The sequence below is a fragment of the Cyprinodon tularosa genome, unplaced genomic scaffold (assembly GCF_016077235.1).
Source record: "Cyprinodon tularosa strain WSP-4 unplaced genomic scaffold, ASM1607723v1 ctg260, whole genome shotgun sequence".
Classification (NCBI taxonomy): Eukaryota; Metazoa; Chordata; class Actinopteri; order Cyprinodontiformes; family Cyprinodontidae; genus Cyprinodon; species Cyprinodon tularosa.
Window position 1 is genome coordinate 577,868 of NW_024038962.1, and position 14,115 is coordinate 591,982.

The following is a 14,115-nucleotide window of genomic DNA, read 5'->3' on the forward strand; positions in this document are numbered from 1 at the left end:
ATATTTTGTAAGCTTTCATTGGCAGGACTGGTTTAGCCAAAGCGAGCTGGAAGATGCTGACAGAGGAAACGCTGAGTTACTCTGGAGCACATAGGTTGGGAACGTGGTGGCACAGCATATGCTACTGTAGTAAGGGATGAGAACACACCAGCACACACACACCATGATGCAGATAAGATGAAGGGCCAACTAACTTTGTGGGGTGATTGGATTTTCATCAAATACCTCTGAATGTCAAGCTCAGAATGAAGAGAGGCAAGCATGGCCTGTAAAGACTGATGGCAGGAAATAAGAGAGAGAAAAGAAGGGGGAAAAAACATGGCTAAAAAAAGAAGTAGGAACATGACATTGAAAAGGGAGATATTTATAAAAGAAAACATAAGATCTATAATAACAGTCATTGCCTGCACCAAATATTCCATACAAATAAGTTATATTAATCAATGATGCTCCATGTAACAGCATTGAAGTGTACTCGTGCGTTGGTAATGTATTGTTATGCCAACCTTTGGAAAGAATGAGGTCATATGAAGTTAACATGTAACCTGAAACCAGACAAGTGTTGGGAATTTAATCTAAGTACTGAATGATTTATAAGCTTATGGTGGGTCAAACAGCCCTCCAACAGCGGTGCATGAGCTTCTCATACGCTCCTCTGGGAGTGCTGAACACCGCTGGGGTTCTGCATCAGCTTTAGGCACTGGTTATCCAGGGAGGGCTGTTTGTGTAGACTGATGAAACTAGCAAAGTGTAGAAGAACACACACAATAAAAGTCTTCAAGAAGCCTAAATTAGAAATGTGCCAATCAACGTCTTTTTTTTTTTTTACTCCTGATCTAAGTTCAATGCTTATATATGCAGATACTAATATTTTTTTATACTGGAGCTCTGTTTGTTTTAATGTTATCATAGTTGTTGACTTTTAATAGACTCTCATAAACTCTTCTCTTCAAGCAATTATGATATTTATATCACAAAATGCAACTTCAGATCAGTATAAGATCAGAAAAGGACGTTTTAGAAAAAGTCAGTGTACTGTACAGGTTAAAATTGATGGTACTAATTAAATCAAAGGCAGATGCACATAAAAGGGTAAACTTCATTGATGTTCAAATAACTTCTAATCTAACTTCAGTTTATTAAAGAGCTAGCACCTTTTTCCTCCTTTGGCACATTCTTCTTCTCTTTTTGACCATTAATGATTGAATTTCTCCACTGAGTTCAAGAAAGTTAATCAATTAATCAGTCAATCAATAGTGGGACCAAGTATTATCATTATTTGATTGGTTCATCTCTGTCTTACTAGAGATCTGCAGCTTTTATTGAAGAAAAAAGTTTATGTTAATTGAACAGTTTCTCTAAACTCTTTAGAAAACCTTCAATAAACAAAATAAAAACAATCAGTTATTTTTTTATGTCTTATTACTCTCTATTACTCTCATCTTTAAAAAAAAGGCACAATGACATGTTTGTTTGCATTTTCTAAGCTAAAATATAAAAATTGAAAAGAAATATGAATTACTCTTATTTTGAATTTTTAAAAGAAAGTAGCTCTTAAATCAATGTTTTGTGATGACAGAGTCTGTGAAAAAAAAAAGTTGGTTATATAAACAGCAAATAAACTTTTAGTTCAAAGTCTAAATTAGCTATACTAAACAAATATGTGTTGCATGATTTTAGACAAAAAACATATATTTCATACATACTTTCAAAGGTAACTGCCCTGCAAAAACAATCTAGAAATGAGTAAAAAATTCTTAAATAAAGTGTATTTACCCTTAATTTGATTAGGTAAATAGGATGATTTGTCAATGTAATGAATATATTTACTGTTAAAATAAGATAATTAGATATTATGCACTTGAAATAAGACAATCCGGTTGTTTTTTTGTATCTTGAATGTAAATCGTCTTATGCCCTTGGCAAAGTGTCTCACTTACGTCCTCAATTTCGGAAAGAAAATTACTTATTTAGATTTTAATTCGCCATTTCTTTAACATTGTTGTTTCACTGAGATGGCTGAGGATATACATTTTCATTATAGTGTGGTATTTGCAGGCAATAATGAAAACATTAGCATATTGCTTGTTTGAACCAAATATAAAATTTAGAGTAGTAAGATTAAAAAAATAAAATGTAATCACTGTTATACTGTAAATTTATTAATGCTTTTAATGTCTCAAAACACATTAAAAGATTGAGTATATTTTTCAATAATGTAAATCACCTTGTATAACTTCCATGAACTCATTATTGTCTACTCATGTTAGAAGGACACATTGGTGGCAGTCTGGACACTGATTGAGCTTTTTATCCTGCTGCCTGTGATTTCAACTCACATTTGACTTAGTAAACGCAATAGGATTCTTATTCAAGGTGAAAATGACAAATAAAACATGCTTTTTTTATCTGATGCTGGTGCACCCCCTTCTAAAACCACCCAATATCACTGTCAATCTGCTCCATAAAAGAAATAAAGTCACCAGCACAAGAAGATAAAGACCACAGAATTATGACTGAGAGTTGCCTTTATATACCGGTAATCAAATCAGTCAGATAAATTCAACAACATGAATACAATCAGTAATATTATGTATATCAAAAACAAACATGTTTACTACCCATTCTCTAGGCAGACTGAAAAATATCAAGCACACATATAAAATTTTGGAAAATTGCAAATGAGACCTTTAATCTCTCTGTGAAAGGAGGTAATCAAGTTAATTCACTCCGAATGAGCTCCCACTCAATAAATCAGGCATTCTTTAAAAGGTCAACTAACTCAGCCTTGAAAGCTCTTACTCTCTTCCTAACATACACAAGTAGTGTTGTGCAAAAACCACCAATATCCAAGTTATATAAAGATTTAGAAAATGTTTTTAACTTGACTTTCATTATGTAGATTACCAAACCCACTGGGCCAGGAAACCTAACCAAAGTTAATGGCCTCATTCCATCAACTTTGACTAAATCGACATTGTTAACATCTGTGGAGAAAGTCTGTCTATTGTAACGTTGGATATTTTAGTATGATAGTACACCAGAACATGGGTGAAAAAACAAATTAGAAGACTTAAATCAGATAAAAAATATGATGAGTGAGCTTAAAATTAGACTGATGGCAAGAAAGCCATTTAGGATTGAAGTCTTCATCCAAAAGATGATTGGTCAAAGCTATCATGGGCAACATGCAAAAAGTTGGGAGGCAAACTTTTTAAAATGTATTTTAACCTTTTCCATTAAAAGAGCATGAGAATAACTCTGGACATGTTTTTAAGAAAAAAATAAAGACACACCTGTCCCAGACTACCACTTCCTGCTTTAAGGTCCAGATGGGAAAGCCGCGGGCCAACCGAAGCTACACGCTCTGCAAAAACCTGCTCCAACCCGCTTGCACCGATGGTGAATTCCACACCCGTTATTTCCCACACTTCAGTCAAAACTGCTGCCTGTGAGTCCCTCTTCAAACCACATTGGCTTTGACAGCTATGATGAATGTAAAACCGAGACACCATGTTATCTTATATAGTGAAATATGGAAAGGTACAAAGTCATGAAACAAAGCCTCTGGGAAGTAATGTGTCTGGAAAATAAAATCCAAACTGTCAAAAGAAATAAAAAAACAGCACATTGTGTGGTGAGCTACGGCCAGAGCCAGTAGGCTGTTATAAAAGAGCCATGTCAAATAGCCACTGTGATTAGAGAATGTGAGAGCAGGTCTAGAAATAACTCAGCATCTAATCAGAGGTCTCGGTTGTGTGGCTGCAATAGCAGTAAACCTTTTCCTCGGGTCATCAAGCCTTTTCTAATAAATATGACTGAAGGCCATACTTTCAGGGGCTTTATATGACATGGATGTCAAGACTAATGCAGTGTGGGCAAGCGGTGATCGGCAAAAAGCCGCGGTTGTGGTGAAAAAAAAGAGTTAGAAGGCTGGAAGTAGTTCATTTGTGCACTGTCTCTTTGTGTGTGTCTGCTTGTGCGGTCAGGAGAGAGTAAAAGAGGGATATAAAGAGCGACCGGGTGCGTGCATGAGTGAGTCGGGCCATTGTTCCAGAAAATCTGACCTGAGCCCAGGACATCCTGCAAACATTTATGCAACAGTCTGCTGTCATCAGAAAGAAAGCTCAGGTCTGTGTGTTGGTGTAATGTTCCAACAAAGCAAGTCAGAGCTGCCATTTGCAGAATGTCATTTCATGTATAAAAGCTCATTATTTTCCCCTGTTACTTATCACCTGTCCAGAGTCTTTAAGGAGCTCTTTAAAAGCATAGAAGCAGTGTTTTATGATTTTTTTAAGCAATATGGATGAAGTCATCCCGGCGCCGTCTTGGCTCCTGACAGACAGGCTGCCACGTGGAGCAGAGCTGGAACGATTAAAGTAAATTACGATTGTTAAGAATAATAGCGGATCCCACCAGGAGCCTGCTGTGTCACTCATGGACATTTAAGTATAGAAATGGCTTCAAGGTTTGCTGTTATGTAGAGCTCATGCAGCAGTCCACACAGTTGGCTGATTGGTGCCTACGTGCATAACATTATAGATATAGCTGCTGAAGTTATAATAACTTTCTAATAGTGCAAAAAAAAAAAAAAAACTTCTGTACAATAATGCTGGTATTTGTCTGACATTTTGCAATGACCTCTTCTCACTTGTTTAGTGGAAATTTTCCATAGCAAATGACACGTTCAAGTTTCCAATATTTTGTAACATTTCTCAACACATTTTATAAGGATGAAGCTGTCAAGATAAGGATTAATAAAATATAATGCATATTGATTATAACTGGATGAAAAAATTATCTCTGAATTGTTCTACAAACAGTCATTTGAGGCATGTCCAAAAATTGCACATTCGATAAATGCTGCTTTTTTTGCAAATCAGTTCAAACTCAGTCAAATTGGATGTGGGGCATCCATTCACACATCTTCCTTTCAATGCTGACCAGGTTTCCTCTCTGAGTAAAAAAAAACATAACCATACAATGCTGTTGCCATCATGTTCCACCATGTTGCATTTGGGTACATTTTTCTGCTGATTTTTGCATGAAACCAAATGGTTACTTCATGTGTTCTTCTGCCCGGAATGATTTATTATCCATGTTTTTGTGGCTTTTGGCAGAAAGAAACCTTTACACATTTCTTTCCTATAAAGATCAGATTTGAGGAGTTCACCACCAGCTCTTCTGTAAACACTTTCTCCCACTGAAGCTCTGTCACTCCTCCAGTGTTTCCATGGACCTCCTTGTTGTTTCTAAGATCATTTCTCTCCTTACCTTCCCTCCATATTTGGAATTATCCTCATGTCTTGATAGGTTTACAGTTTTCTGGCACTCTTTTCTTGATCCAATTATAATTTAAATAATGCCAAAAGAGACATCAGGATATTCTTTCATAATTGTAATTCATGTTCTTAATAAATCTCTGAGGATTCTAACATAACTGCTATACTTATATTGAGATAAATGTAAACATTTAGGAATTTACCTAAGGGAGTCAGACTAACTGCATGCTGCAGTTTCTTTCTGGGTTTTGTTTGCATAATTTTGAAAACAATCTATAATGTCCCTTCTAATAAGTTGGGCTTGTCATATAAAAGTGTGTAGCTGTACATGGCAAAATAAGAAAATGTTCAAAGGGAGTAAATACTTTGGTGCAGCGCTGTTAATTCACCCAAAGATGTCAAAGAAAGGTCACCTGTGGAAGTGTTTACCTGAACACAATACTATGTATTCACACAACACCTTCTATGTGCACAATCGGAGCAAACAAACACAGGGTAACCTGAGAAACAGGTTTTACTCACTCGTTCTATATGGTGGAAAGAATGCCAGCGGAGAACGGAGGTGCAGGTTGTTAGGGCCTCAAAAAATGCAAACACCGAAGTTGGGAGCACAAATTTTCACTTAAGATGCTAATTTGGTTGGAGCTCTGGGGAGCGGAGGTACAGCTTACTGTAATTACCAGGCAGTAAGCCCAATAACAAACTCATAAACAGAAGACGGCGGCTTTAGAGATACTATAACTTAGCTTTTTTTTTTTTTTTCCAGTACATTCTTTCAGTTAAACAGCAAAGCCTGGGAAAATGTATGTGATAAGAGAAAAAGTTCAAGCAGAACTGCCCTCAGCTCCTTTGGATAAATGTGTTTATGTATCGTGCAGAGACAATGTTTAGCAGAGCAGGGGATAATTGAAAATCAAACGCATGAGTACAGAAGCTCTGCACAGCTGGTCTGTGCACTGTCTGTGGGCTGACGATCAGTCTTTGTTTTCTATGATCTAAAAGACATTATATCAAAACCCCCCAGTCATCCATTCCCATTCACTCCAAACACCCCCCTCTCCCTGTCCACCCCTCCTCTGATGCATTCCTCTGCTAATCCTTTCGTCACAATCCTCGCATGACCTTTCACAGATGGGCTTGTTTGTTAATTGGGGTGGTAATTCAGATGACTTTATAGTAACAATCAAAGCTTACAATGGAGAGGAAGCATGGTGCCAGAAAACAAGTAAATATTATGAGACTATAGCAGAATTAAATATGAAAAACAATTAAACTACCCGCATTAATTCAATAACAGATTGACAAATAAGATAGGAAAAAAACTTGTACAAATTGAAAAACTGTACTAAACAAAATTTTGTTGTGTATACAAAATGACAATAAAAGTTGTCTAAATAAGGACCATAGTAAAAAAAACTGAACAATAATAGAAAGGAGGAAAAGCAGAGTTAAAAGTTTTAAAGTTGATTAAATCAGGCATTAAATGCATTGCGGATTGTTTCTGCTACTTTTTAGCTTATGATTTGTCATAGATAACATTATATTTTCAATAAATGAAACAACAAACCCGTATAGAAAGCTAGAAAATGTACATTTACCATTTCTGCAAAGTTTCAATAGTCCCACAGAGTTCCATGTGAGACTAGGGAATCCTGCTCTAAGAAAGGAACAGTCTCTTCCTCCCGTGTTATCATAGCAGCACTTGCTCTGCACCACTGGCCCCTGTCCTGCTCCCTTTCCTCTCGACTTCTCTCCATAGCGGATGCAGACACCGCCCCCGCCACCACTACAACCATCTACCACATCCCTAACGATCCAACAGCACAACACAAGCAAACACAGTCTAAGGACAGCAGGGGAAAACCTATTGTTTGACTTCATGCCTTTTAAATTCTGCCATAATTGTCCAGCTCAAGTTACAGAGTGGTGACTTCCTTAAGTACACTGTATGTGTTTTTCATTGTGACCTAGGACCTTGTTCTAGAACTACAATGTGGAAACTCTGGCAACAGCAGAGCCATGGCACAGGGGCATAAAAATGAGCCAAGGTTGGCACAGTTGGCAGAAGTATAACAGCTACTGCATTAGGATGTTTTATTTCAGCTGCACGTTTTATTGCATATAGTCTGCATCCCTCTCCTTATACTGAAAATGTCAATTACCTCATTAACCAAACAATAAATAAAACAAAGCCACTTCTTAGATTAGCCTTTTTTTATTCTATTTTATTTTATTCACAATATAACATGAAAGAGATACATTATTTCAGTCAAACATTAAAATCATTCAGCTCTAATTTGTGAATTTGACATGTATCTTTTTCCTGAGATGAACACCTGATTTTTTGAGAATATTCCAATAAATCGTTAAGAAACTATTTTCTGTTCTCAGAAAGCTGACATAAGCCTAGCACTAACGATAAGCAGTTACAAAACAAAACAGGTCGAGACTTACATTAAAACTGAGAGATCCCTTACTGGCAGTACATGCAGTGATTTGCACACACTCAGTCTCCATCTCACCTTCCCTCTATCACTGCCTCCAAACAAACACATGAAAGCTATTTGCTTACAGCTGCAGAGGCTTGACATGTCCCTACTTGCTCCTAGATGTCAACCATTAGAGTGAACATTTAGGATGTCCCAAAACTGCACCTTTTGCGCTTTATTTACATGCATTTAAATCTTCATGGTGGAAAACAGAAAGAGGACAAACTGGTGACCTCTGATCAAAAAACTTCCCTTTGTTTGATTTCCAGCTGATTTTATGTGAGCAGACAGATGTTATTTTCTGCTCCTAAACAAAAATCCTGTTTTTTAACCTTGAGCTTAGCAAAAGGAAAAAATCATGATATACTTTCTAAGGTACGGCTGTTTAAAACAGCAAATGATCCAATCAAATGGCAGCAATTCAATGCAGTTAGCAATGTAAATGTGGGGAAGAACGGCTAAAGATAACAGAGAAGCAACGGTAGCTGAAATAGCAAGTGGTTACAACCAAAGTATGATGAGTACAATCTCTGACGGTAAAGCTTGTTGAACCTTGAAGCAAACAGGTTACGGCAGCAGAAGCCCAGACTGGGTGCCACTCCTTTCAGGAAAGAACAAAAGGCTAAAGCCGCAACCACAATTCAATGAGTCTCGTTTTTAGCTGAAACATTCAGAAGGTGCAGAATTCGGTGTAAACAACATGAAAGTGTGGTTCCTTCCTATCAACACACCGGGCTGCTGGTAGTAGTCTACCAATGAGGGGTAGTATTCTTGCCAACCTATAACTAGATTAGCACTAGTTGAGAATTTTCTTTTATCCAGTATTATGCTCACCATGTTCATGCCTTTATAACCACATTGTACAGTATCCATCCTTTTATGGCTACTTCCGGCATTTATTATACAAGAAAGTTAAAATAATCTACAATATTTGTTTTTAATCAAGACAACAATTAGGGGATTGGTTCACAATCACAAGATCTTGATCCGGTTGAGTACCTTTGGAAGGAAAAATCACTTCAGAAACATTGAGCTAACCAACATACAGTGGCTGTATGATATTATGATGCAAATACGGACTATAATCTCTGAGAAATGTTTTTAACACCTTGCTGAATATCGATATGGCAGAATTAGGGTAGCTCTATATACAAAAATGGTGTTTAGCTTCGTACTAAAGAGGTATACCTAATAGCTGCCATATTGGTGTATTTTCATAAATGAAGTAAAAAAAAAAATCATCAAGAATCGTTAAAATGAGCATTTTCATGGTGTGTTTGTGCCTCTAGGAACAGATTATCAATATCTAGCCAAACGTTTAATCAAAAATCATAGGCAAACATTTATCACTGCACATTAATGCCTGTTCTTTTTCCTTGTTTTAACTAGCACTAGCACTCATTCCCCATCATCCAACCTTGTTCCAGTCAATTACCAGTAGCAGCCATTAAATCTTAGGACTAATGCCTTAATGCCTTATCTGCTACTGCACTTTTTATCTGCAAGCTGAACAGAATGCATGATCAGAACGAAATGTGACAGACTTGCTTATTGAAAGAACAACGCCACAGCTGAGAGTTCTCTAAAAACATGAACAGAACGATGACGCATGCTCCACATCCATCAAACCAATTATTTACTATAAATAAGTTTTAAAAGGCTGGTACATACTGTCCAAAAATATCAAAGGTGCTTCATGTCATCTATGTAGTTTAGTAAAAGAAAAATCTGCACTTCTTGTACTGGTTAGAAAACTCATTTAAATCAGCTTATGAAAGCAGCTTGTGTGGACTTATAACATTTCAGATGCTATGTAATAAAACTCAGCCCTTTATCTTTAGGGGCCCAGCAGACAATAAAATACAGAGAAATCAAAATAGGTTTGAGCCAGATGCTCAGAGCTGTAAAATCATCTTTGAGCTCCTTCATCTCTGATTCTTCTTTTGAAGTGAAGCTCATCCCTTTGGCCTAAAGAACAGGTCCAGATGTGGACTTGCAAAGTGAAGGTATAGTTAAGAAGTAAGGTGGGGAAATGCAACATGTTAGGTACACTGCCTCGACTATTTTTGCTATCCCTAAGATGTTTACCTCAGTGTTAAAGTCTATGAAAAACTTGGGAAGCTTATGATGTTTTGCTTATAAAATATTTTCTTACCTCTTACATTGTAAATCCTATCCCCTTTTTTGTTATAGTTGCATTTGTTTAAGAGGTTATTTATTGGTTAAGGGAATATATGAAACTTAATGTATCTTTGAAGGTACGCCTTATAAGCGTATTATGTTCTCAATTGTTTCCCTTTATGAAGAGAGTATAACAAAAATGAATAAAACATTCATATTATACTATATTCACTGGAAATTCCAACACCCCCTATAAACTTGAATGCCATAAAACTGGTTTATATTTGTTTTAGAAACTTGCTGGGCAGCAAGGACTGAGGCACCAAAACACCAACTTTATTTTTTAGCATGTGAGTTTTTTACCTTTGTCACAAAAATAAACTTCTTATCATACTGTCAGCAATGTGTGCACAATGAGCAGAAATATAAAATACAGCCTTTTAAATAGTGTACGAAACATATTTGTTTTGCAACCCCCATTTTTTGTATAACTTAGAGTTGGAGCCTATTTACATATGGTGCTATTGTTTGATAAAACAGATTTTTAAGACACATTTTTTTACAATAAATGGTGGTCAAAATCGTTCAGAACATAGAAAAATAAAATCTTTCTTTTTGCGAGGCAGAAAGATCTGATCTTGAGACATCATGGTTTACTATTATTAGTTGATAATTAGTCTATTAGTTGAAAACATTACTTTATCAGGGCTAACCTGTCACAATTACAGTATCAAAATCAATCTGTCAGATGAATTTAAACACACCAATCATCTAGAAACCGCATTGATTCAACTCGTTCTCTCAATTAGTTTAGGCGTTTTTTCGGGGCAGGTTTATTTTGTTAAATATGACAAACATAACATGACAACTATTTCAGTGTTGACTTAAATTGGGACCTCTTCCATCATGCGGGATGACGATTAATGCAGGGATACACATTCTAAAAGGTGGCGACTAGGAGGGAAGGGAAGCAGGGCAAAAGTGAGGCTCAAAACTAGCACTGTAGGAGAGTTCAGAATTTAAGTTACCGGTAAGTAGAAATAAAATAAAAAATAGCCCACACAACAGTAACTTATCCACTCTTCGCTCAGAACTCATACCTAAACCTCAAGGTTGGTTAATATGCCTAAATTATCTACTTGCAAACACAGCATTTGCAGCATTATATTGCAGCCCTTCATCTTCCTGTACCTACTATTCGAGCTGACTCTAGGAGGCACCGCACAAACAGTAAACTTAAACCCCTTCCCGTTTAAGCCCGGGAAAAATTGGATTTTAGTGGCAGTGGGAAGAGCTCTTTGATGCGTGTCTACCCAGGTCAAATGACTCGGAAAGTAACCTGCGTTAAAATCACTTCATCTCTGATTGGCATACAGTGGAAACACCAGACCCGGATTGACCAGCTAAATTAAGTGACACCATTGAATGCTATGTATGGATGTCAACACACCGCACCATTCGCTTCTGATTTAAAAAGCCGAAACAACTCTGTGTACATTTGATAAACATGGCGCAGCACTGGAGAGAGCGATTCAGAAAGATTAAAGAGCAAAACAATAAAGAATACTGACCGATCTTGCTCCCGTCTATGTTGCTCTCTATTGTTTACTTCCCTGATTTCTGTTAATTGCTGCTCTCTGTGTTGGCTGTGATCAGCGTTATTTAGCGCTCTGGTGGTGCAAAAAAACGCTGCAGTTTTTGTCAGGGATCTGTTGTGCATCTTTGCTGGATGAAATTATAATTAAGACTGGTCAACAGGGCACCATTAAAAGGCTGCACTGTTTCTAATTCAACTTTTTTTCAGCCAGGCTAAGATAAGGTGCAGCAATGGAGGTAAAAAAAAACTGACGATCCTTCCCCAACTGCAAGACACCTCATATGAGCAAAGGACCCAATTTTAAGGTATAGTGGAGGATGTTTGCGAAATTTTGAGAAGACCCTCCCTCTCCACTTTAAAAAAAACCCTGTACCTGCTCCCGAGGGGGAACGCTTATCAAACTTGTGCGAGTGCATGCAGAAGCCAATTTCTGCTTGTGCACGCTCTGTTTAAAAGTTGCTGTTTGCATCGCTCCTGCTGCAAGCTTACTTTACAGAGGAAGATTTGCAATTTTTCCACTATGTTAGACTCACCACCAGTAAGTGAAAATGGGGACAAGCACGTAGGAGGGCCTTACATAAACATTTCGCTAGAATAATTGAAAATTAGGAAGACCACTTATTTTGATGATCCACCCGAAAAAAGAACATCCTCCACTATACCTTTAAAGTTTCTCTTAGCATCAGCAGATGAAATTTACTGACCGTCAAAAAACACACAACAAACATTTCTAGGGAGAATGTGGCTAACATCGTGTAAAGATGACTTTTAGAAAGATGCTCATCTCCAGTAAGGATTTAAAAAATGGCCTTCACAGCAATTCATTATGGAGTTTACACAAAATGTGAAAGTTGATTTACAATATGGCTTCAGGAGAACAATACACAATGTTAATCTATCTGACTTTAATGCGGTATATTCAATTTCTGTCCAAAGTAAGGAGAGTTAGCCCTGAGTTTCACCTCAGCTCTGATATTTTTTATACATTTTTGTCATTGCTTAATCACATTGTTGATCGACAAACCTTACCATAATAAAAAAAAAAAGTAATACAAGCTGTCTTTGTTCTAGAAAGTTCTCACTATTGGGTTTTGAATAAGAAATGCATTAGTAGCAACAACTTTTTGTTGAATAATGGAGTTTCCTCCTCGCTTGCTTTATGTTGGTGTAGTTTAAACACTGATTTTGTAAGAGTGCAAACAAGCTGAAGAAATATGTCAAACAACCAGCAGGTAAAGCTGCTATGTTGACAAATGGCCTTCATGGTGCGCCAAAGGAACGTAAGGGCACAGGTTAAAAATGTCACTGCCATTGCCTGTAAAGAAAACTAAAAACTTAGACCAAACCAACAACTTAGGATGCTGATCACCTCTGCATGCCTTTTTAGGTTAAAGGAGCACTAATACAGCTGACGGTAAGTCAGACTGCTGTTGTGAACTTAAGCCAGCAGTAATGCAGCTCTGTTTTTGCTGCAGCACTAGCAACAGAGAGGAGCTCAGACCTGATTAGCTGGTCTGATCAGTGCGCTGGTGTTGCGTTTGAGCTGGCGTGTAAAATTCTGTCTGGCTTGCTTCATTATCAGCATTGGTCATTGGCAGGTCCATCAGGCCTTCTGTCAGAGCGGCTTAACAACCCCCCCACACCACCACCCTTAAACAACAAGCAGGATTAGACAAAGCTTTGGCGCCAATCTATGGGCTACTTGTTCTCTCAGTTGGGGTGCTGTACCTCTAAAAACAAAACCCATCCCCCAGCGCCACATCCTGTTCAATCATTCAGTCATCAAATGACTATCTCAATGTTTTTGGACCTTGCTCAGTTAGCCGAAAGTACTGTAGCTCTCATAGTCTCACAGACTCAAAAAGGTCTGCGCTCTTTACAAAGCAGATGTTTCCAGATAAGCTTTTAAATGCAGAGCCTTAAAAAAAGTGTACCACTTGTCATTGCTATAACATACTTCAATGCACTTCATAAGAATGTACACCACACAAAGTATTACATATGCTGTTTAAAAGACTTGCCATTAATTAAACATGAAAAGGTGAGAGGGTGTAGTTCACCCCCTACACTCTGATAACTAGTGTGACTACTAGCCTTCCTAAATCCCTCAGTTAGTAAATACAGTCCACCTGTCATAATATAATCTCAGTATACATCTGTTTCATTGAGTACAAAATGAACCTCAAAAAGAAGAACAATTAAGACCAAGAAGAAGGCTTTTAGCTCATATTTTATAGGGTGTACACCTGTATCACATCTTTAGGCTTTGGGCGGTGTAAGGGGGTCCTGAGGTATACCCTGGAAAATTTAGACTCTCTGAAACGCTATTTCCTGCATTTTTAGGTGGAATACAGCTAACTTTTTGTCTTTTTTTTACAACCCTTTTATGCTGATTATAGAAAGTATGTGTGCTTGACTAGAGGTGAAAATTTCACAAGGAAGTCATGAGGTCATTTTTTGGTACAATATTATGTTTCATAGGATAATTCAAACAATCAGAATCTGCAATGTTAAGTTCACACAAATGCCATCAAATAAGTGTCTGCTGCTTCATTTTAGATGCCCGACACAGGTCAGATGTGTACAGATGCATCTAATGCTTCTGCTGCTCCTGTGTTCAACGGCA

The 14,115-nt window shown here is 37.3% G+C and overlaps 1 protein-coding gene across 21 annotated transcripts in view; it reads right to left on the bottom strand.

The window, feature by feature from the left end:
* si:ch211-285f17.1 (sickle tail protein homolog) overlaps window positions 1-14,115 on the bottom strand; it is a 155,799-nt gene that overhangs the window by 44,784 nt on the left and 96,900 nt on the right. For 16 of the 21 annotated variants that reach the window (XM_038288995.1, XM_038288997.1, XM_038288994.1 and 13 more), the window contains exon 3: window positions 195-275. The exons of 4 other annotated variants lie outside the window; for them this stretch is intronic. In XM_038288995.1, the coding sequence (XP_038144923.1) occupies window positions 195-275 (81 nt within the window). Of the gene's footprint in view, window positions 1-194; window positions 276-6,880; window positions 7,024-14,115 lie in introns of those variants that run through there. One more of the 21 variants, XM_038288999.1, reaches the window with a different exon arrangement.